Here is a 24,269-nt window from a genome sequence, read left to right as displayed (position 1 = left end):
AAGAACTTGATTAACTGAATCAGATATGCTAAATTGGTGTGAATTGGTGGAGTGATAACCTGCAGGATGGTTGCTCTCCAGGAGCAGGGTTGGTGACCACTGGCATACACAAACACACAAGCATAAACAAAATGCTTATTATTCTCATTTGAACACTGCCTTAGTTGCATTCTCTCTCCATCACTTATCTCCCTATCTTTTTTTTTATATCTCTAATCTTTTTCTATCCTGTCCTGACAGATCACCACGTCACAGCTCCCTCTGTCTCTGGATGAATGGAGTGCTGAGGCCAATGGACTACAAAAAAGTAGGACTCCCAGATAACTGCACATTGATGCTTCAATCTCAGATCTAATTAACAACAAGGGGCCTGTTTTTTAATCTGCTGCCCCTCCCTCTTTACTCAATTTCTCCTTTCCTTTACCTCTGTCCTCCGTGGTGGGCTGTCGGGGCCATCAGTACCTTCTCTGCTACAACTTTGAGTGACCGTATTATCAACTAATTAAATTTTGATGTGTAGCTACAGAACACTCAAGGAGCCCTGCGATGAAACGGTGCTAGCCCCCAGTGTTGTCATCAACTTTGAGCTTGAGCCTGTGCTGGGTTGTGAGCAAACTTAGCACAATGGCCACTGCATTCACAGCTACTGACAATCTTTTTACTAATCTACTTCAGGTTTTTTACGAATCTGGAAGGATTATCTGCATTTTTACATCTTCTCCCAAATGGACAAAATTACTGGATTAATTTTGCGAAGAGAAGGCTGCCATATGTCTCTCAAGTTACTGTTCTTTGGCTGAACATTAAACATTATTCCTTCCTAGTCACTACATGGCACATCTAGAATGAAACAAATGATGTTGTTTTTGTGATAGAAAACAAGACCACCATGTTGATCTTTCTGTAAACCAGAGAAAATTGCCATGTTACTGTATGATTTAGACCTGACTTTATAAGCGCATGTCCATCCTGACATTGCAATATTATTATGTGGTGCTTTGTGTAGCAACCACATATCTGTATTACAAAAGATGTCAGTGTCCAATATCCTGTGATCATGTTTTAGGTCTGTTATGTGTACATCTAGACCGTGAATGTTATGTAAACAGACCTTCAAAGATCATTTTTATCCTGTTAATAGTGGGTGCCTCAATATATTTTTCCATTTTCTGTACATAAAGGACAATATCATTTTTGAATATATGGCAGTGGCTTTAAAATCGTGAATAATAAGGTTTTCTAAAGACGTTAGAAAACCTTATTATTGCAAGCCTAGGCTAGAAGTAATGGAAATTACATCAACTACTTATTTACAAAACTTTTTTTTTTATTCCACTGATCCAATTTACCTTTTAACAAACTTAAACCACATGAATACAGCACAAACCACTAAACATTATTTCCATAAATTAACAAATACTTTGTTAAATCAACTCACTTTTGTTCAGTACAAATAACTAACTTGCTTAACTATCTACATTACATATTTGAATTTAGGTGTATACACAGTTCTAACACTTTGCCATTAATATGTTTTTGCTAGATTAGAACAATTAAAAAGAAAAAAAATACAATGACACCTTCACCTTCAAACACCTGACAATTCACAAAACCCATTGGCCTTAATATTGAAACCTCTACTATACATATTCCTGTTTCACACTTTGCTGCACTTCACCCTATCCTTGTACCAATACTACTATCAATACAATATATAAGAACTCATACTGCAGCTGCTTAACCTTACTCAACACCTTTAAACCTCCTCTTTAAGCCCCCCCCCCCCCCCCCGTGCTGCTCTTAGCTCTTAGCTTGCATCAGGTCCATGGGCCTGCAGGTCCGACTTGTGTGTACTCTTGGTTGCTGGGTGCAACTTGTGCAGGGAGCTTGGACTCTGTTAATGCCTGACTACAGGTCTGGTTGTTTTTATGCCATGTGGTGTGCATGTGCAATCTGGTTGCTGAGTGACATTAAAGAAGATCTGATGGTGATGCTGCAATAGCTGCTATAGTGCGTGTGTGTTGTGGTTGTTGAAGATCAGTGGTCTTGTTGGTGCAGTGCATATTGTGCGTGATAAGTGTATTTTGTATGTAACCCAGGGTCTCTCTCTCTCTCTCTCTCTCTCTCTCTCTCTCTCTCTCTCTCTCCTCCCAAACCCATTACCCCTGAGCTCCAGAGACTGAAGCATGGATTGTGACTAGAGCATCAAAAGAAGATAAAAGTGTCTTTCAGCATCTCTGTCCTGCTGTTGGCTGCCAGCAACAAAAAAAGCAAAGAACCAGAAAACAGCAACTAGCCACGGATATCCCACAGACAGAAAATATATTACTCAATTCTTTTTTCTCGAATTTCTTTTTTCTTTCATTCCTTTTTTCAATTTCTCATTACTCAGCTTTTTTATTTTTTTCTTCTTTCTTTGATTTAAAATACAAAATATGAAAACATATCTGTTTGTAGCAATTGGCCACCAGCTAGCAGGGAGGGAGCCCAAATCAAAGATTGAAGCATGAAAACACCCGGGGAGCCCTAAGAGAGACAGTTGAGTATACAGAGCACATGAAGCACTTTGGACTCAGGCGCTCACTTCCTTTCTGCCTCTCCTCTTCTAGTCTCTCTCCGTCTTCTCCTGACAGATGAAGCCAAAGGGAAACACTCAGTGCTCACTCCCCCCCTCCCGGGAGGGGCTGAGCAAGGTTTACGCTGTGAGCCTACTTCTAATCTCGGCTCACATACCTCAGGGGCTCAAAAAGTCACCCCATTTAAAATTGAAACATGGGCAGAGGCACAGGTGGAGCTGGTTTCCTGGTTGGTCAGGATTTCTCACACATCCTTCAAAGCTTTAATTAAAAGACTGAGATGATGTAGGGCGCAGAGACAGGGTCAAGCTGGCTAATCGCTCCTCAAGAGGGGAGAGATAGAGGCTAATGAATAGAGGAGATAGAAAAACAGAGAATGGAGTGAAAAGGGAGCGGGATGAGAGTGAGCGGTGGGGTATGAGACCAGTAAGAAAAGGGAAAGAAACGAGTTATAAGTGGGTTGTCTGGGGACATGGTGGCAAGGGAAATAAATAGATAAGCCACAGGGAGTTTGAGAAAATAGAAAGGGGAGTGGTGGGGATTAAGTAAGCAGAATTGTGAAGCAATAGGGAGAGCCGATGCTTATCCAACACTTTTATCACTTTCCAAGAGAAGCAGATAATGAGAAAGAGTAAATGAGGGTTTAATGATTGTGTACTTGCACATGTGCAGGTGCCTGTGGTGTGTGATGCAGTGCCTTACCTTTTCGAAGACCGGTTTGTTGTTGTTCACGTCGTCAACGCCCACTATGACCTGGGCTGTGGACGAAAGTGCCTGCGGTCCGCCCGACGCATTGTCATCCGTTGCGGTGACATTCAGGACATACTCCACCCCTTGAAGCCAAGGGGGCGGGTTGGAACGAAGACGGATCAGACCTGCAACCAATCAGAACAGGATTTCCAACAGTGTAAAATAATCGATGGAAATGATAAATGGAAGATAAATGATTGAGATTAAATTCAATTGACATTGTTAAGAATAATATACATATATGTAAGTACCAAGCTGTGCGGGTCTTTAAAACAAACCAAAGAAAAAAAAACATCCCTCACTTTTCACTTGTAATCTACTACCACTACTACTTTTGGCTGTTCCTGTTCGGGGTCGTCACAGCGGATCATCTGTTTCCATCTCTTCTTGTCCTCTGCATCTTCCTCTGTCACACCAGCCACCTGCATGTCCTCCCTCACCACATCCATAAACCTCCTCTTTGGCCTTCCTCTTTTCCTCTTCCCTGGCAGCTCCATATTCAGCATCCTTATCCCAATATACCCAGCATCTTTCCTCCACACATGTCCAAACCATCTCAATCTGGTCTCTTGCTTTGTCTCCAAACCGTCCAACCTGAGCAGTCCCTATAATATACTCATTCTTAATCCTGTCCTGTTTCGTCACTCCCAGTGAAAATCTTAGCATCTTCAACTCTGCCACCTCCAGCTCCGCCTCCTGTCTTTTCATCAGTGCCACTGTCTCCAAACCATATAACATAGCTGTTCTCACAACCATCTTGTAAACCTTCCCTTTAACTCTTGCTGGTACCCTTCTGTCACAAATCACTCCTGACACACTTCTCCAGCCACTCCATGCTGCCTGCACTCTCTTCTTCACCTCTCTCCTGCACTCCCCATTACTTTGTAGTTGACCCCAAGTATTTAAACTCATACGCCTTCGTCACCTCTACTCCTTGCATCCTCACCATTCGACCGTCCTCCATCTCATTCACACATATATATTCTGTCTTACTTTTACTGACTTTCATTCATCTTCTCTCCAGTGCATACCTCCACCTCTCCAGGCTTTCCTCCACCTGCAACCTACTCTCGCTACAGATCACAATGTCATCCACACACATCATAGTCCACGGAGACTCCTGCCTGATCTCGTCCGTCAACCTGTCCATCACCATTGCAAACAAGAAAGGGCTCAGAGCTGATCCTTGATGTATTCCCACCTCCACCTTGAATCCATTTGTCTTTCTGACCACACATCTCACCACTGTCACACTTCCCCTCATACATATCCTGCACCACTGCTACATACTTCTCCACAACTCTCGACTTCCTCATACAATACCACACCTCCTCTCTTGGCACCCTGTCATATGCTTTCTCTAAATCCACAAAGACACAATGTAACTCCTTCTGGCCTTCTCTATACTTCTCATTAAACACTCTCAAAGCAAACATCGCATCTGTGGAGCTCTTTTGTGGCATGAAACCATATTGCTGCTCGCTGATCATCACCTCTCCTCTCAACCTAGCTTCTATTACTCTTTCCTATATTTTCATGCTGTGGCTGATTAACTTTATACCTCTGTAGTTGCTACAGTTTTGCACATCACCCTTATTCTTGAAAATCAGTACCAGTATACTTCTCCACTCCTCAGGCATCCTCTCACTTTCTAATTTTGTGTTAAACAATCTAGTTAAAAACTCCACTGCCATCTCTTCTAAACATCTCCATGCCTCCACAGGTATGTAATCTGGACCAACTGCCTTTCTACTATTCATCCTCTTCATAGCTGCCCTCACTTCCTCCTTGTTAATCTGCCGTACTTCCTCATTCACCACCCCCACATCATCCAACCTTCTCTTGCTCTTATTTTCTTCCTTCATCAGCCCGTCAAAGTACTCCTTCCACCTTCTCAACACACTCCTCACTTGTCAGCACATTTCCATCTATATCCTTGACTGCCCTTACCTACTACACATCCTTCGCTTTTCACTTGTAATACTGGACCCAAAACTTTTGTTACCAATACTCATGTATAAATGGTTTTGTTAGAAAAAAAAAAAACAGCCCAGACCATGTTGGACTGAACCACATCTGCTTCACAAAATGGTTTATTATAAGCCTTAAATAAAAGTTTAATTTCATCAAACAAGTCTAATAGTTATGCAGCCTTTCTCAATTGCACAAGTATTGCCAGCAAACACTGGAGACCATGAAACTTCTTTATGGAAATGTTAAACAAACGTATCACAATATCCACCCTACGTATCAAAAAAATAACATGTTTATAACTCCAACTGTTTGATAATGTTTGGTAAAACTGTTTGGTAAAGCATCAAACCTAAACTAATTTTGAAATAATACTCCCTCACATACTTGAGACCTCATTTTGTGAGAATTTCTAGATTTCAATTTCTATTCCATCATTTATTTGGACAACAGAATTGTGATACATGTTATTGTCGTGCAATACACAACACGACAATAACAGAATCCCATCCTGATGCAATGCCACTGAGAGATGATAAAAGACAATATTGAATTAGTATCCAGTCCTAGTGTACAATATGAAGCCCAGCCCTTAACACACTGTCTTTCAAATGGATGGTGTTTAGTCCTTGGATGGAGTGATTGCTTTGTCTCGCATTGCCGGTGAACAATATCAGATACCTTGAAATGCCTCTGGATATTTCTAGATAATCAACTCACGCGCATTCACTCGCTCTCATTGACTGGCTTCAATGTTTAAGCGTACTGTAATACAACTCACAAATACCTCAAAATGATCCTTGTCACCCGATTCAGCTAAATGTTATCCTTGAAATGTTGAACTAATGATTAGATTGGCATCAAACACACAAAACGCTCAAAGACACAAAGACGGATAAATCAGTTTGATTGCTGCTGAATGTTTATGGGTACAAAGCGATATCTCTTGCATCATACCGGTTCAACGGTATGTCACTTTCACTGGAAGGACACCCATTTGTACTGAAAATGTATGAGATGCAGGGAGCGAAGGAGAAAGTACAAATAACACCTATTTGTTCAATGAGGTCTGCTTTGCTACACTTATCAGCTTGTCATTCCCTCAGATGATTTTGCAGCAACTGAGACTTATTTAAAAAAAAAAATTCTACTCCATACCCCACCCCTGCTCTCATCTTGACCAAAAAGCCTCTTAGCCATGGTTAACCCCCCTGCGCCCCCCACCCTTCCCTGTTGCTACCCCACATCTGACTTTTTCCTACCTTATCATTACTAGATTCAATCTTGCTTCCTTAACGATAGAACGAGTAGGATTTTCCTAAAAATCAATGTATAGACTCATACAAAAATAACCCCTCTCAATCATCACTTATTATCCATATATGTATGGTGGTATCTGTATCTGCAGGGACCCTGTCCTCTGCCTGTATTTTCTCATTTTTATTATTTTGCTGTGCACGGGACATTTCTGGGCATTAACCTTTGGGTTGCAGGACTCTAAAAACGTAGCGACTAGGTGCCAGATCGAGATCGTAAGCACTCATCCAAGTGGAAACTATGACAATGGCAGACACAGCACTGGAAAGATGCAAATATAGCGAGGCGAAACGCGAAGCGGACAAAGCTCGCTCCACAACGAGAGTGACTCTGGGTTTGTCTTTCACCCGCTGGTGAGCACTGAAGAGGATGGCGATGAAGAACGATGCGGATTTGGCCTGTACACTGGAATGTGTTCTGGAAACTGTGGTCAGTGGGCGTGTCCTTCTGGCGACGTTGAGCCGGGGGGGGGGCAACTTTGAATGTTGTGTTTACAAAACTCAACCGACAAATCCTACTCACACTACCTTTAAATATATAAGAGCCGACATCAAAATTCAAGCATTTATTTTTTTTTTAATCAAGATCTTGTGTTTTACTTAAGACAGATCTCCTTTCGCCCCAAGACCCATACACTGTCAGTGAATTAGTAGTGAAAATGAACAGTTTTCCTGCCATGATCGTTAAGGAAAAAGCAACTGCAGTCATGTAGGAAACTCAGTGTTTTCAACTTCACATCTATGTTTTAATATCAAAACCCAAGCATTTGTCTTTTATCTATAAACCTAAAATATATTGACAAGTGCTGCTCAGAAACTCCTTTCACTGTTTTTACGTCATTTAATAGCTTTGAAGCACCAAGGATTTGTTAAAAATTCAAAAATTTTAATAGCTTAAGAAATTCATTTCCTTAAAGACATTCATTTCCTTTTGTCAAGCCCTAAGTGCTGTTTGGAACACACATTCATGTTTCATTCAATACTGACTGAAGTATTTTCTCTGGTAAATATTAGGAAAAGGAAGCAAATGTATGAAGATAACTTCATGGTAGACAGATGGACTTGATGCCATTTTTCTCCCACTTGGTAGAGTTTGTTAAATATGCTCAACATATGAATTTCAAACTTGATTGTCATTCCTTTTTCTCCTTGGTGTCGACATCTCCATTTCACCCTCTCTATATCTCTCTCTTTATGTGACTTATTTTTTCTGGTGTAAGTGACCCATCTGCATCACCTGCACTACTATGAATGACTCTTCTTCGCTCTGCATTCATCTCAGCCTTTGGTAGTTTGTTTACATTGTGTGTGTGTCTGTGTGTGTGAGAGTGAGAGAGAGAGAGAAAGAAAAAGAGAGAGAGAAAGAAAGAGAAATGGAGAGTGTGTGAGTGTATGCGTGGGCTAAGTGTTGCACACACTTATTATGTTCTTACTTATCTTCGGACACAGAGGGGGAATGCTATTGTCGTGTTCATTTCAATGGTTTTTTACCAAGATATGCTGCCTGAAACTGGATTCACAATATGTATATCCTTACCCTTTGTGTGTGTGTGTGTGTGTGTGTGTGTGTGTGTGTGTGTGTGTGTGTGTGTGTGTGTGAGAGAGAGAGAGAGAGAGAGAGAGAGAGAGAGAGAGAGAGAGAGAGAGAGAGAGAGAGAGATCATAATCATTGTTGTTGTTGCTGTTATTACATCATTGTTGTTGCTGTTGTGCTGTTGTTTTACATGCTTTGTCAATATGTACAAAACGTATGTCATGCCAATAAAGCAAATATTGAATTGAATTGAGAGAGAGAGAGAGAGAGAGAGAGAGAGAGAGAGAGAGAGAGAGAGAGAGAGAGAGAGAGATGTTGTGAGTATATTCATATAATCTCTCTCTCTGTTTATCAGAGAAGAATGAATGGTTGGTGAGATCAGAGCCAGGACATGAAAGGGCAGTAAATTCCTGTCAAACACTGAATACGAGTGTGTTTGCCAGTTTAATGCATTGGAAAATGAGAAAGAACTAAGACAGAAACTTGTCTTGAACATGAGGCTTTCAGCTTTCAAGATGAGCACGGCAGCGAGAAATGAGAGAGGGAGTGAAAAGGAAAGGGAGAGAAAAAGAGAATGAAAAATACAGCAATACTTTGTAAATCCTGTATCGGTTGTAGTGGACTATTCATTGTGAAGCCGTTTTCTCCTCAGATCTAATTGGCATATGTAGAATTGCTGAACTGGATAGGTATTTGTGTTTGGTCTCTGTGGGTATATGTGTTAATAGTCGTGGTAACGTATATACTTCTGTGTGTTTCCTGTTTCAAAAGAGACTGCAGTCCACACTACTGCTGTGTTGGTTTTCTAGCAATGTTCTCAGAATGAATGCTTGTTTGTGGATGGGTGGATATCTCTGAGAATAAAGAAGGAAGGGGGAAGGGGGGAGGGGGAAAGAGAGAGAGCAGTTCATTCTAATTCACAGCACACAGGAGGTGGAAGGGGTCCAGCCTTATGGAGGGCATGTTACACACACACACACGTTAGACACAAATAAGCACAAGCAAAAGCACACACACACACACACCTAAAGTATGTGCCTAAAACAAACAGCTAGGTTTCCATTTTAATGTTCAAATATCGAATGGCTTGTGGGAACATGTACCATGTTTTCTAGCTATAATCTAAAATCAAACTGAGACAAAAGAAACTGATAATGTATAAATAATTGTTTGATATAACAAGTTTGAATAATATTGCACTTGGACTGTTTTTTTTTCTTTAATTGTAACTTGCTCATCTTCCTTTAAATTCTTCCATATCATCCTTGGTTTCTCTGCATTCTACATTTAGGACATGTACATAATATTATGTCACTCAAACTCACTTGATGAAACATACAAAATAAATTCTAAAAGTGAAGAAAGAAGTTGTAAGCTATATGACTTTATTTTCCCTTTCTTAAACACAGAACAACAGGTCAGGACCCCTGTCATAACAGCCATTTCCATGTACCCGTATTATGTTCAAATAACATTCACAGCCATATTTGTCCATTTTAAGAAAGTGAGTAAGTCAAACAATTTCCTGTGAAACAACTCTTTACCCAAACTTGATATCTTGAAAATAAGCAATGGTGTAAGTTGGAAGTGAGGCAGTTGGTGAGAAATTAGACCCGGTCTCCAACATGTATTCAACCAAGAAATGAGGAGTATGGCAGCAGGTCTTCACAGTAAGGTTAACATGGGCCTTAGCCTGGTTCTGGTACTTCAGGACAAGCTGTCCCACCAGAACTATGACTCCTGATCTACAGGAGCCCTTACAGGCCAATTCAACCTCACATTTCTCTTCCCAGGTTTGCCCAAACCTTTGTTTAAATCTCATACAAACCGCCAGTCCGTCATTATGAGCTATTGATTTCTACCATTGTTCATGACTTTAACTAGAAGTTGGGGCCATTTTAGCACCTGACTGGTATTCTGGCAATATCTCTCAATTGTGTGCCTCCACAGGATTGTAAAATAAAATTTTAAATAAAACAATTTGCTCATTTCCCGAAAGGACAACAGGCAGGATAGATTTATCCTGAATTGTCATTATCCACATGCAAATAGCCCATTGTATGGTTTGTGGCTAGGCCAACAAGGAATAAATTGCAGTACAAGCTTAAAAGAGATCACAATGAACAGAGAAGCACTCCAAGTCTCAAACAACAGCAATTATGTTTGTTATCGACAAACAAACAGCACAAGGTTGATGAAAACTTTAAAAGAAAATTGTAGCACATTTAAAGTTTTAAAACTGTCAATATAGATTTATTTTTCTTTTGGTGGCACAACTTCTGGCAGTCATTATCATAATGCCAAGTGCTGTGTCTAAATTATTTCCTAATAACAGTTTCAACTGTTAAAACTTCAAACTTTTTTTTTTCTCGAACAAAAACTTTTTGTATTGACACTTAGAAATCCACTGTCCTCATCTCTGAATAAACTGGTGCTGTTTTATTTTTGGGGTAAAAGTAACCTTAATGAGAGATATACAAAAAACATTATCACCCCCCAACCATACATCCAACCCATTGACCCTCAGTACACACAGCAGTACACACAGCAGACTACTCTTGTGGTAGTGGGAGAGTGCATTCAAGCATGATGAATGGAGACAGCGGCCAGCTAAATGCGACCAGTTTAATAAAGGTAGCAAGCAGAGAGGAGATCCAAGGACTGTACAGCATAATGCATATACAGAGCATTGGAGGGCGTCCATATGTTCTATGCCTACTTCTCTCGGTCTCTGATTGGCATAAAGATCCAACGGGGTCTAAAAGCTTTCAACAAAAGCAACACATGCTGGGTAAGTGGTTGAAAATGGGACATGGAAATGGTTTTTAGGACATTTTGAAGTTTCTAGCATACAGTGCACGTCTGTTTTAATCTTGTAGATATTTGTCTCCACCGTATGAGTTAGGGTGAAATGTGTGTGTGTGTGTGTGTGTGTGTGTGTGTGTGTGTGTGTGTGTGTGTGTGTGTGTGTGTGTGTGTGTGTCAGTCAGTCTGACACCGTGTGCATACATGCATGTGAGTGTGCCCACGTGTGGTCTGTAACAGGGCCAGCACATATCATTGCTCATCAGAGATGGAGAAGTTGTTTCTTCAGGGGTCAATGAGCAGCCGTCACTTCACATGAGGGGGGCTGGGAGGGAAAAGGGAGGAGAAAAGGGGGGGGGTGTCTGAGCACAGAGTAAGGGAATTCAGAGTAAGAAGGGGAGAGAGTGATGTACAGAGGGATGGGTTGGATTGGCAGGGAGTTGTGGCGTGCGGAGGGGAAGGAGGTGGTGGGGACAGACAGGGTGAGGTGGAGGAATGGAGAGGATGGAGAGGGAGGGCATGTGAGAGGCTCTCTCTCAGTGTTATCTCTGATCAACATCACGCTGCAAAACTGCAGACAGCCAGCTAGGGCAAAGAAACCAAAAGAGAGACAGAAAAGGAGTGTAGACAGAGAGCAAAATACATAGGGATACACAAAAAGTGAAAGAAGGGGTAAGAGAGCGAGCTGTGAAATGAGTGAGGAAGGAGGAGGGCAGAGGAGAGTGAGAGACAGAGAGAGAGAGAGACAGCGACAGAGAGAGAGGGACAGAGAGAGATAGAGAGGGACAGAGGCAGAGCAAAGGGGAGAGAGAGAGAGAGAGAGACAGCGACAGAGCGAGGGGGAGAGAGAGAGATACAGAGAGAGAGAACATAATGTATTTGTCAGGGGGATCCGGTGAGAAAAACAGGGGTGTAACAATGAGGTCATGTTACATAAAGTGAGGGCTCAGAAATAGGTCAGGGCATCAAACCAAATGAGATGGGAGGAAAGGGTTGGAAGGATAAGACTAAGATACAGAGATAGAGTGACAGGTAGACAAACATGGCCTCGTCACCACTTATCTGGGACTCTACTCCAAGCTTCGTAATAGAACCTCCTCCACCCAAGAAATTCTCTTTAACAAACTACAATAAACCCTCTGCAGGAAAAACAGCTCTGCCAACCACTCCAGCGGAGGAACTCAAGCCGTTTAGTGGCACCACTGGTCCCCTGAGCTCTGGGTAAATACATCCTCTCCCATAGAAGTGGGTGTGCCTATATTTATGGGTTTTAATAGGAAGTGTGATCATAATATCGATCGACCCGTTTTAATTCTAACAGGCACGTTAAACCCAGTGAAAACACATTGTATCCTTGAATGAGTTATGGGCAAATTAACATGGCGAAGAGGGACTAGCGGTGCCGCCCTGCCAAGACAGGGTAAGAAAAATAATCGAGTGTGAATGATTGACGACACTTAGGAGAAATGGGTGAGCCGGTGATAGGAGGAGAGAAGAAGCAATAAACGATTTTCATCACTGCGACAGAGAGGAGGTGGGAGGGAGAGAGAGCAAGAGTACAGTGTGTGCCTCTCTTGTTCCACGGTAACAATCTTAAAGGTGTTTTAATAATTAAACAGTGCCCTTAGAGAGAAAATGGATCACAATACAACCATTTATGAAATATGTGGCAACACTTTGATTCAGACAAACCGTTCAAAAAGCCTATGTGTGCATACTAACATATAAGTACACAATTGCAGTTCAGTTTTTTATTTCAACCTTTGGCTTGACTGGTGAGGACACAGATATAAAAAGTCATAAACTTCAATGAAAATAGTTATTCAGAGGATGCACAAACAAAATGGTAAGAATAGCAGAGATGGTGTGATAAAAACAAGTCTCCACTGTAGATCATTTTAATATACTCAGTGTTTGCATACATAATGCATGGGACTTGAAGTAAAACCCTTGTGTGTATTTATTTTTTTCATGCAGTATGTCCTGCAAAGAAAAAAAGGTTTACAAAACCTTAAACCTGGGAAGGTTTATAAGATGGTTGTGAGACCAGCTATGTTATATGGTTTGGAGACAGTGGCACTGGCAGGAGGCAGAGCTGGAGGTGGCAGAGTTGAAGATGCTAAGATTTTCATTGGGAGTGACAAAGGAGGACAGGATTAGGAACGAGTATATTAGAAGGACCGCTCAGGTTGGACGGTTTGGAGACAAAGCAAGAGAGGCAAGATTGAGATGGCTTGGACATGTGTGGAAGAGAGATGCTGGGTATATTGGGAGAAGGATGCTGAATATGGAGCTGCCAGGGGAGAGGAAAAGAGAGAGACCAAACAGGAGGTGTCTGGTGTGAAAGAGGAAGATGCAGAGGACAGGAAGCGATGGAAACGTATGATCCGCTGTGGCGACCCCTAACAGAAGCAGCCAAAAGTGGTGTGAAAGAGGAAGATGCAGAGGACAGGAAGAGATGGAAACGTATGATCCGCTGTGGTGACCCCTAACGGAAGCAGCCAAAAGTAGTAGTTGTAGTAGTAGTATTTCCTGCTAACTTTAAGCTTTTGAGCCAAAATCTACTGATCCATATGCCTTTGAAGGCTAACACGATATACAGTGCTGCTTGAAAGTATGTGAACCCCTTGAGCAGTTTAGATGTTTCTGTTGTTTTACCATGATTTTCTTATTTTATCATCACCAGTTTTTATGTATGAAATGTCAGATATATGTTTATCAATTGCATGTACTCGTTTAGTGGGACTTGTTTAAGTAGCCCAAAAACTATATGAAACATGGAATTAGTGTATGTGCAAAAGCAAGTGAACCCCCAGCTGCATTGGTTAAGTCAAGCAGGTAACAGACTGTGGTGAAACACATTTGGGTGCTTAATTAATCATTTAAGCAGACCAATGAAATGAGACATCCTTGGGAAAGGGTTTGGCCTGCACTAATTAAAAGAGAGAGGAAACCAACCAAACCACTGTGGTCCCATACAAATCAACAATGCCAAGAGCAAAGGAGATATCCAAGGACATGAAGAAGAGGGTAGTGACAGCCCATCAGTCTGGGGAGGGCTATAAGACCATCTCCAAAAGATCCAGCTCCATCCATCCACTGTAAGACAAATAATTTACAAATGAAGGGCCTTCAATATGACAGCAACTCTGCCTAGAAGTGGACGCCCATCAAAACTATCACCCAGAAGCACCAGAAAAATAATAAATCACGTAAAGGCCAACCCACACATCACCTCTAGAGAGTTGCAGACCTCTCTGGTAGCATCTGGGACAAATGTGCATGCGTCTACAATCAGACGAAAATTGAATCGCCATGACATTCATGGGAGGGTTGCTAGAAGGAAGCCTCTGCTCTCAAAAAAGAACAAAGCTGCCTGTTTCAACTTTGCCAGAGAGCACTTGGACAAACCAGAGGCCATCTGGAAGTCCATTCTCTGGACAGACGAGTCCAAAATAGAATTATTTGGTCATAATCAAAACCAACAAGTTTGGAGAAAAGCCAACACTGCATAAGAAGAAAAGAACCTCCTCCCAACAGTGAAGCATGGTGGTGGAAATGTGAAGGTCTGGGGCTGCTTTTCTACTTCTGGACCTCGACGACTCCATATTATCCAAGGAACCATGAATTCTCCGGCATATCAACAAATTCTTGACCAGAATCTCCTGCCATCAGTCAGGGAGTTGAAGCTGGGACGAAAATGGATTATGCAACAAGACAATGACCCAAAGCATTCCAGCAAAACTACAAAGGAATGGCTTCAGAGAAAGAGGATCCGTACTCTGGATTGGCCCAGTCAAAGTCCGGACCTTAATCCAATTGGAATGTTGTGGCGAGACCTGAAGAAGTTGGTACATACCATATGTCCCTCCAACCTCTCTCAACTGGCTTAGTTCTGCAAGGAGGAGTGGGCAAAAATCCCCATAAGCAGATGCGAGAGACTGGTTAGTGGTTACAGAAGACGTTTGGTTGAAGTAATGGCCTCAAAGGAGGAGCCACAAGCTACTAATACAAGGGTTCACATACTTTTGCACATGTTACATTTTCAGTTTTTATGAAATAAACTACCTTTGTTGAATTAAATAATGAAAATATATCTCTTTTTGTGTGTGTGTCCATTATTTGGAAGGTGTGCTTTACAAATTGGGATTTGGATGTATGTGTAATAAGCTTATTTTAATGTTTTTTACAAAAACAGTGACCATGTCTGGAGGGTTCACAAACTTTCAAGCAGCACTGTATATTATGCTATTCATACCAACCTAATACTCCACCTGGTAGAGTTGTGCTAACAAGTGAAAACGTTATAATAGAAGCCATTAGGTAAAACTGGTGTTTAATAAATCATTATGATGTATCACTTTGGTGATTTTTTTTTTAGGCAATTCCCCAAAGCAGGGAATTTTTTTTTCATCACAAAGGCTTATTACATGGATAAATACAAATGAGGATGATGTCGCATATAAATGTGAACAGCAATTACACTTGAGATAGATGATCATGTCTTGACCATGCAGATAGATGATAAGACGGATAATGTGCACATCTAATAATAAAATACAAATTTTCTAAACAGATTGCATACTCTTTGAAAATACAGAAAATTACAACAGTTAGATACATTTAGGGATTCGCTCGCACCTTGATTTTTTTATAAGATGCAAAATTGATAAAAATGTTGTTTGATAATACATAAACGCAGGGAAATTTTGTATAATGTTAATACAACCATAGGCAACTGATGTGAATGGCAAGGTGAGACAGATAATCTCTCTATCATTTAAGGCAGGCTTATGGTTATCAGCTGCAAGTATTCTCCCTTCTTGATAAAACCAGTGCCACTATCAGCTGAAAGCAAATATCATTGCATGTGAACAGAGGAAATTGTGCCTTGAAGTTTTGAGTAATTTAATTTGTAAAAGTCATCGTATTACCCTTTTTAATGTGATACACATATTCAGCAGAGGTGGCAATTTACAAAAGGGTCAAATGGCTATGAGATTACCCCCCCCCACACACACACACCCCTCCCTTGCACTTCCCACATCAGCAGCCCAGTTTCCTATTTCAGATTGCTTCCAGAAGAGGCTGAGGCATGACTGTAAACCTCCAATGGCATTTTGCAACGATGGAGGCAGAGACTGGAAAAACACAACACTCCTCATCTTTTCACTGGTTAGACAGGGATCTCACATTATCGCCCTGTTTGGATACAACCTCAGCATAACTTCTCACAGGAAAGGTGAAATCTGGTCAAGCATGACATCAACTAAGAATGGATATAGGACAACAAAATATACAAAAGGGACTGTTTGACTAACTGAACTTCAAACACAGCAAGGAGGGCAGAAGGAAAGTATGGTAAAATAAAAAACAGAAGGAATTCAGCGAAGAAAAAGAAAAAAAAAACATTGATTTCCCTTGGTTTTGTTTATTTTATTATTTTCCGGAGCAGTAGAGGATTAAAGGTGGGGACTGATAATTTTCTAATTATGTTACTTGTTTAAAAAGGGCAGCATATCCAAGTTAGATCAGACTTCAAGGTGCTTCTGCTGACTTATAAAATCCTAAATGGGCTTGCCCCATCATACCTGTCTGATCTCCTTAAACCATACATTCCATCTCGACCTCTCCGCTGTCAAAATACAGGGCTGCTGTGTGTACCCAAAGTTAAAAAGAAGTCAGCGTGTGGCAGGGCCTTTTCCTATCGGGCCCTGTTCTTGTGGAATAACCTGCCTGCTGCCATTAGATAATCGGAGCCTGTTGAGTCCTTTAAATCCAAACATAAAACTCCTTAGCCTACAATTAGTTACCTTTAAATTGAGTACTTCACAACCTGTACTGCATGGCGGGTTGGTTTCTGTCTCAATGATTTTTTTTTAACCATGTCTTTGTCTGTTATGGACCCTGAGTCTGCAATAAAGTTTTGAGTTGAATTAAGTTACCAAGTACTGTTCTGCTGATGAGGTTATAGCATATAGATTATTGACTATTGCAAACTGTTCTCTTTTCACACATCTTTCCTCTCTCTCAAAATGTCTTCTGCTTTCTCTTTTCCCACATATGTGAATGGTGTGATGTGTGTCTCTCTTGCGTGCTTGTGTAGTCTGTCCTTCCGTCAGGTCTCCATGGTGACGGTGGTCGCGTGACTCGGGTCCTAGGCTGTTCCGGTGAAATCTGGACACTGCTTGGCATCCTCCTCATCATATTCTTCATATATCTTATGATTCCATTATAATTCTGTTATCCTGGTTCAATGTTGTATTGTGTAAATTGTGTAAACACAACATCCATTGCACATTGTCCGTCTTGGGAGAGAGATCCCTCCTCTGTTGCTCTCTCTGAGGTTTCTTCCTACTTTTTTTCTCCCTATTAAAGGGTTTTTTTAGGGAGTTGTCCCTTATCCGATTGAGGGTCTAAGGGCAGGATGTTATGTTGCTGTAAAGCCCACTGAGGCAAATTTGTAATTTGTGATATTGGGCTACACAAATAAAACTGACTTGAAATTAAGTCCACTGTTAATACCATAAAGCATTGTTTTGTTTTCTTTATTCCTTAAATAATTAGCTTCTGTTATTTTGTTTTCTCTCCCCAAAAAATATACCATTAAATCTCCCTTGTCCACATATATTTTACAAGTGAAAATACATTTGGTTGGAAGTAGAAACAAGGATAGACTGTAGAAAGGAGAATGGGGTGGCAGGGGGACCAAAATAACGGCAGTTGGTAATAAACAAATTGGTCTTACCTTTCTGGCTGTCAATGACAAAGTTACCCTCCTCGTTGCCAGAGGTGAGTCTATACGTGATCCCATCACCATCAGGGTCCTTGGCCAGCACTGTAGCAACAAGTGTGTTGGGGCCCGCATCCTCTGAGACAAATGTCCGATAGCTGTTGAAACCAAAGCAATCACATTAAAAACCTAAAAGCATTGACCCAAATTGGTTTCTATTGGTGTGCATTGAAGCCCTGATGGAGAAAGATCACCGGTTTTGTTTCAACTCATCACGCAGCCAATAACATTAGGCATTGCAAATTTTATAAATTCCCCATTATAACACAGGCCCCCCACCAAAAAAAAAAAAGACAAAGTTCTGGATCTTTGAAGTAGAGCCCTGTGCAGTTTTTTCTTAGTCCCGCTCCTGCTGGATTTCTGACCATTACCGCCCACTTCCTCAATCTGTGTGTTACACTCCTGCCCACACCCGCAAACATTTTGACCATTCACGCCCGCACAATAGATTTCCACGGATTTTGTGTCTTCTCCCGTCTCGCAGGGATAACACGTCTATTTACTGTGTAGTATTAATAAAGAGATGCATTCCTGTCAGTAATAATGTAGCGGACCTGCCGTTTATATTTGGACCAACCACTCTCAAAATTAAAACTGCCCACTCCCACGAGATTTGTGTAAGGTCCCATGGGATCCCAATCCCAATGCAGTCCTGGAGTTTGATGTATAATTCGTATCATACTTCTTATTGCCACAAGGGGTTACAAGTCATGGTAATTTTACCTAAAAGCAACACAGCTTCGGTCTTAATTGTAACTCCAAGAAGCAGCTGTCACATCGTTTCATAAAATGCTCCACCTCTGGCCCACTGGTTGTGTGCATCACTACCCTCAGGGGCACTAGTAATGACTGAGTCATGAGCAGACTGAGTCATGAGCAGATTTTGCTTTTTGTGCTTGCTTTTACAGTATAATATAATTTCAACATCCCCACAGGGATAAATAGGTTTATTATTTTTTATGTTATGCTATCTTGTTTATGATAGAAAACTGAGGAAAGAACGAATGCTTCAGGTGAGCCAGTGGAAGAGAAAAGCAACTAAGATAGGACAGCAATCATGACTAAAATTACCTTTTAGGCATTCAACCAACAGTGTTATCATTAGCAACTTGAGACACTAGAGGACTTTTAAAGTCCTGATCGACTGGGGGAAGACATAGCATCACACGTTTTTTCGACATGATTTTCACCAAGTATAATCATATATAAGCACACTTGTTCTGGCTGCAGTCATCGAGGCACACACAGGACAGCTCAGAATTATCCAGATTTCACTCAAAAAAACCCTAACATGCTTGATATAATCATGACAACTCCGACTGGATAGGGAAACGAGCGATTTGAATAGTAAACCCCGGCACACTACAAGACAATGCGTGCTGACTCTCAATGGTGACCTGCCCTATTTTGCGCAGACTGGTGAAGATTCTCCACAATTTTGAAAATCATTCATCACTGACAAATGGAGCATATAAGCATCCTTTAAAACTTCTAGTGTGCCCCCTCCCTTCCAATGACAGCAAAAGTAGCGATTTAAAGCTCTACATTGCAAACACCACAAGCATAGGGTGTGGAAGGCTTAGAGCCACATTTTCAAGACAGAAGATGTAACAAATATGAGTTTGGTTAGTGAAATAATTTTTGTGAAATACATTGATATACAAATACATGTAGGTCAGGTGAATCGGCCTTACTAAATTGTCTCTAAGTGTAAATGTGTGTCGGCCCTGTGATGGACTGGCAGCCTGTCCAGGGTGTCTCCCCGCCTGCCGCCCAATGACTGCTGGGATAGGCTCCAGCATCGTGCAGCCCCTATTGGGATGAGCGGCTAGGGTAATGGACGGATGGACATTGTTTGTTTTCAACTTGCTTTTCAATCAGTTTATGCAATTTATGCAAAATTGTGCTTAGCAGTACCATGCACACAACAATAACTAGCAATAAGAACAGTATTTTACTATTATGTAGATTGGTATGTTTATAATATTTTTTTAGATTAAAATGCGCTTAAATGATCTAACAGTTCTTGATCAGCATTTCAGTTTTAAAGCAATTGGAGCTAACTGACTGGTCAACCTTGACATGGATTTGTATGACTCTCCAAATCATTACAGTTGCATCAGTAACACAAACCTTATCAGGATGGTTCAAGTTGGGTTGGAGTCAGAAGTCATCCTTTAGTCTAAACCTTGATGGGAATACTACTGAAATAAATAATCCATAGGTGATATTTCTTGGCTAGAAAGGTCCAATCAATATATATCTAAATTATGTCTCTACCCCTAAATAATTGACAAAAACCGACAACTATATATGCATATATAAACAGGTTTAGCGTTGGATGTTTGAAGGCCAGAGGTAAACCTGTCAACAAACAAACCAGGTTGATTTCTGTTTATTCATATAAAAGAACTACATAACAACTATGTCAGAGCCAGTCAAATGGCATACAAAGGGGTTTGTGAAAAAAATTGGTAACAAATATTTAACATTTTTGTTCGTATTTCATATTCAAAGGGACAAAGTTCTCAAATATGTTTTTGTTTCCTATATCACTTGGATTTATGTGAATATTTAGTGAAGAGAAAAAAATACTTCCGATGTATTAAATTTCAGACAGTAACATGGAAAAATATAGGTTGAATATTTTCTGCAGGCACAACATTGAGTGTAACACACCACCTGCATTTCCCTTCCATGATGTAACGCTAAACAAGTAACAAGAATGATGGATTATACACACACATGCAAATACACACACAATTCAAACGTAAGCACACCAAGCTGTTTTTCACTCCACTGAGTTATGAACTGTGAGTTATCACCTAAAGCAGACCGATCTGCTTGTTCTACTGTGCTTTCGTTTACCAAATACTTTCTGCCAATCCAACACACATAAACACAAATGAACACACACATAGGGACACAAACACATATGCATGCTCTCACTTATGCACACATGAGGAAACTCTCAGTGTAAACTAAAGCCCGACATACTCGTCTGCATCCAACCATCGGTCTACCCGAGCCTGGAAGACTATAGCCTATTTCTCTTACTTAAACATACGTGTATAGGAGAAGACATTCTCATTAGGAGCTAAAGACTGTAATCATGTACTGTCACTGCTTTCTTTCTGTGCAGCCTGTGATGACATCTGCGCCATCTTTGTCTGGCACTAGTGACGTGGCATTCATCTATTCTGTTTGTAGAATTTCAATGTCATATTTGTGTTGTTTCAACGCATAGCATTACAAGTTCTGCACTTACACCCGGATCAATACACAAGTTGGCCAAAGAGAGAGATCCACTCTGCAATGTCTCTCTATTATGGAGTCTCTTTGAAGGTACCTGAGGCACATTGATTGGCTTCCACATAGGATTTAAGGATGTTATTTCAAAGATCATTAGATAATTGCTTGCATTTATCTCCGCTGAATGTGGGCAGGAAGTCTTGCATATTTTTGCCTGAACAGTCGTGGCAAACTAACAGAAGCTAAAGAATTACTCGGTACAATTCACATACATCTTTTAGACCAGGCCACTGAGCCCATTTCATTGCGGCTCCCCAGATGCTCAGCATTTCTGCATTATAGATTCAGATAGACTAGCCACACAATGGAGTCAAATGGAGTAGGGCCACAATTATGGTGATTGCAAACAGCATGTATCTGCATCAATGGTTGATGTTACAAAAAGTATTGGCACTGCTCAATTTCCCTGCAGTAGTGAGGAAAACGTTCCACCATCTCCATTAACATCCATCTTGCTTCATCAAATCCACCAGAGGTTCTTTCCATCCATCCATCTATTTCCTATCCTGGCTTAAACCAATGCAGGACTGCAGCAGACAGAAGTCTGTCCCATTATGCAGTGGGCAGTAAGCAGGGAGCTACCCTGTAGAGGTTACCCGTCCACTACAGACCTGACACGCAAAAATCACACCTGTGGGCAGTTCAGCATTTCCAAGTAACCTAACATGCATTTCTCTAGTTTGTCTTCCCCTGTTTTCCAAATACATACTACATACTAATTATAATTGTGTTTTGAGTAAGTAATGTTTAAAGACAAAATGAAGTACACCTCAAATGTATAAGATTCATAAAAAATCTACTCGATTTTTCCCCCTTTTTCTCCCCAATTGTACTTGCCCAATTACCCCACTCTTCTGAACCATCCTGGTCGCTGTTACACCCCCTCTGCTGACCCGGGGAGGGCTGCAGCCTACCACATCCCTCCTCCGATACATGAAGTCACCAGCCGCTTCTTTTCACCTGACAGTGAGGAGTTTCGCCAGGGGGAAGAAGCGCAAGGGAGGAGCACGCTATTCCCCCCAAGCTACCCCTCCCCCCTGGACAGGTGCCTTGACACACCAGAGGAGGTGCTAGTGTAGCAACCAGGACACATACCCACATCTGGCTTCCCAACCGCAGAAATGGCCAATTGTGTCAGTGGGGACGCCCGACCAAGCTGGAGGTAACACAGGGATTCGAACCGGTGATCCCAATGTTTGTAGGCAACAAAATAAACTACTACGCCACCCGGATGCCAAAAATCTGCTTAATTTTTGAGTGTGTCGTTGGTGGATGCTATTGTCCCATAATGCAACATGTTCCAGAAACAGAGGCGATGGAACATTTAAAAAAAAATAGCTGATGGCAATGCCAAGCAACAAGCCAGCCCTATATACATTTTTTGCTACAGTCTACATGGCTAAGAAAAAACAAGCTGAAACTTGACTTTCGTCTACAAGAGTGTCTCTGGCAAGGAGAACAATAAAATAATAATGAATGAAAACAAAACTCTAATAAACCCAAACAACATTTTACCAATTATTTTAATTGAAATATGGCAGATTCCCTGTCACAGTCCTGTCGGCACACATGTTGCATCATCTCCTGTTAGTACAAAACTGGTTATATGTTCCTTTTTGACATAGTGTCAAAATAGTATAATGAAGATTGGTACATATGACATACTTGATAGTGTTAGTGTGTAGTATGGATTAGGGGCAAAGCTTAGTTCTTCAGAACAAGTCTCAAATTCCTCAAATTTCTATGTTGTGATATTATTTTGATGATAAATACAATGTTCCAATTAAACTCACTATCATTTCAGGTGACAGACCATGAGACTATGTGGTTTAAATTACTGTTCACATGATGTAAGATAGAATTCAGTCATGTGCTTTGTTACCAAAGTCACAGTCTCTCTCCTGTACTCATACACATGTGCAAGTCTGCATATTGCATCCACCAACACACACCCCCACACTGAAGACATGTAATGCAGGGAGGCAGTGAGGGTTGTTTTCTCGTTTGATTTTAGGTGATAAGGTCCAGATGGGAGAGTGACAGCTTCTAGATGGAATGTAGCCTTTTTTTTCCCACACCAGGAAGTGAAACCATGCAGGGAAGTGGCAGATCTGAGTCAGAAGGTTCTGCTGAGAATGTCATGTGTCTGAATGTATGTATGTATGCATGTATGTATGTATAATAATAATAACAATGCATTTTATTTGTGGGTGCCTTTCAAAACACTCAAGGACACCTTACAGAACACAGTAAAAAAAAACAAAAAAACAAACAAACAGCCCTTTATCAGACAGTGTAAAATCAAAACAAAGCAGGGTAGACAATAAAAAGTTAACACAACAGATAAGTATATAATCAACATCTGCACAAAATTCAATGAAGCGTGGATCACACTGAATACGCCAGTTTTAAAAGGTACATTTTGAGATGGGACTTGAAGGTTGAAAGAGTCAATGTTGTAAATTTCTTGTGGGAAAGTTCCATAGGCGGGGGGCAGAACAACTGAAGGCTATAGGCCCCATGGTAGTCAAGCGGGCTGATGGTGAAGTGAGTTGGAGAGCAGAAGAGGATCTGAGAGTGCAGGAGGGCGTGTGGATATGAAGGAGTTCGGAAAGATATGAAGAAGCTAAGTTATTAAGGACCTTAAGGGTGAGGAGCAGGATCTTGAAGTCAATATGGTATATAACAGGAAGCCAATGGAGTTGCTGAAGAACAGGAGTGATATGATCTATAGAAGGCGTTCTGGTAATGATACAGACAGCTGAATTCTGGACCAAGTGAAGCTTATGAAGACACTTCAGGTGAAGACCAAAGAGGATAGAATTACAGTAGTCAATATGGGATGTAAACAGGGTGTGAGTGAGTATGGCTGTGCTTTTAGGTGTAAGTGACGGCCGAAGATGATTAATATTGCGTAGGTGGAAGTATGCGGACCGAGTAACATTGTTGATGTGGGCTTCAAAAGATAATGTGCTGTCCAGGATGACACCCATACTCTTAACCTGAGGCGATGGGGGAACTATAGAATTGTCAATAGTAAGAGAAAAACTATCAGTTTTGGCCAAAGTAGATTTAATGCCAACTAACAGGACCTGTTTTATCACTATTAAGTTTGAGGAAGTGGTATGAAAACCAGGATTTAATTTCTAGTAAGCAGTCAGAAAGGGAAGTGGGCAGAAGAGTGGAAGTAGGTTTGGTGGACAGATAAAGCT

The 24,269-nt window shown here is 41.0% G+C and overlaps 1 protein-coding gene across 1 annotated transcript in view; it reads right to left on the bottom strand.

The window, feature by feature from the left end:
• The window catches only part of si:ch211-186j3.6 (neural-cadherin), a 666,499-nt gene that overhangs the window by 389,980 nt on the left and 252,250 nt on the right, over positions 1-24,269 (bottom strand). The window contains 2 exon segments of the mRNA XM_056278708.1: positions 3,279-3,451; positions 17,701-17,843. Coding sequence (XP_056134683.1) covers positions 3,279-3,451; positions 17,701-17,843 — 316 coding nt within the window.

Source organism: Lampris incognitus, chromosome 4, assembly GCF_029633865.1.
Source record: "Lampris incognitus isolate fLamInc1 chromosome 4, fLamInc1.hap2, whole genome shotgun sequence".
Classification (NCBI taxonomy): domain Eukaryota; kingdom Metazoa; phylum Chordata; class Actinopteri; order Lampriformes; family Lampridae; genus Lampris; species Lampris incognitus.
This window is presented reverse-complemented; position numbering and strand designations above follow the sequence as displayed.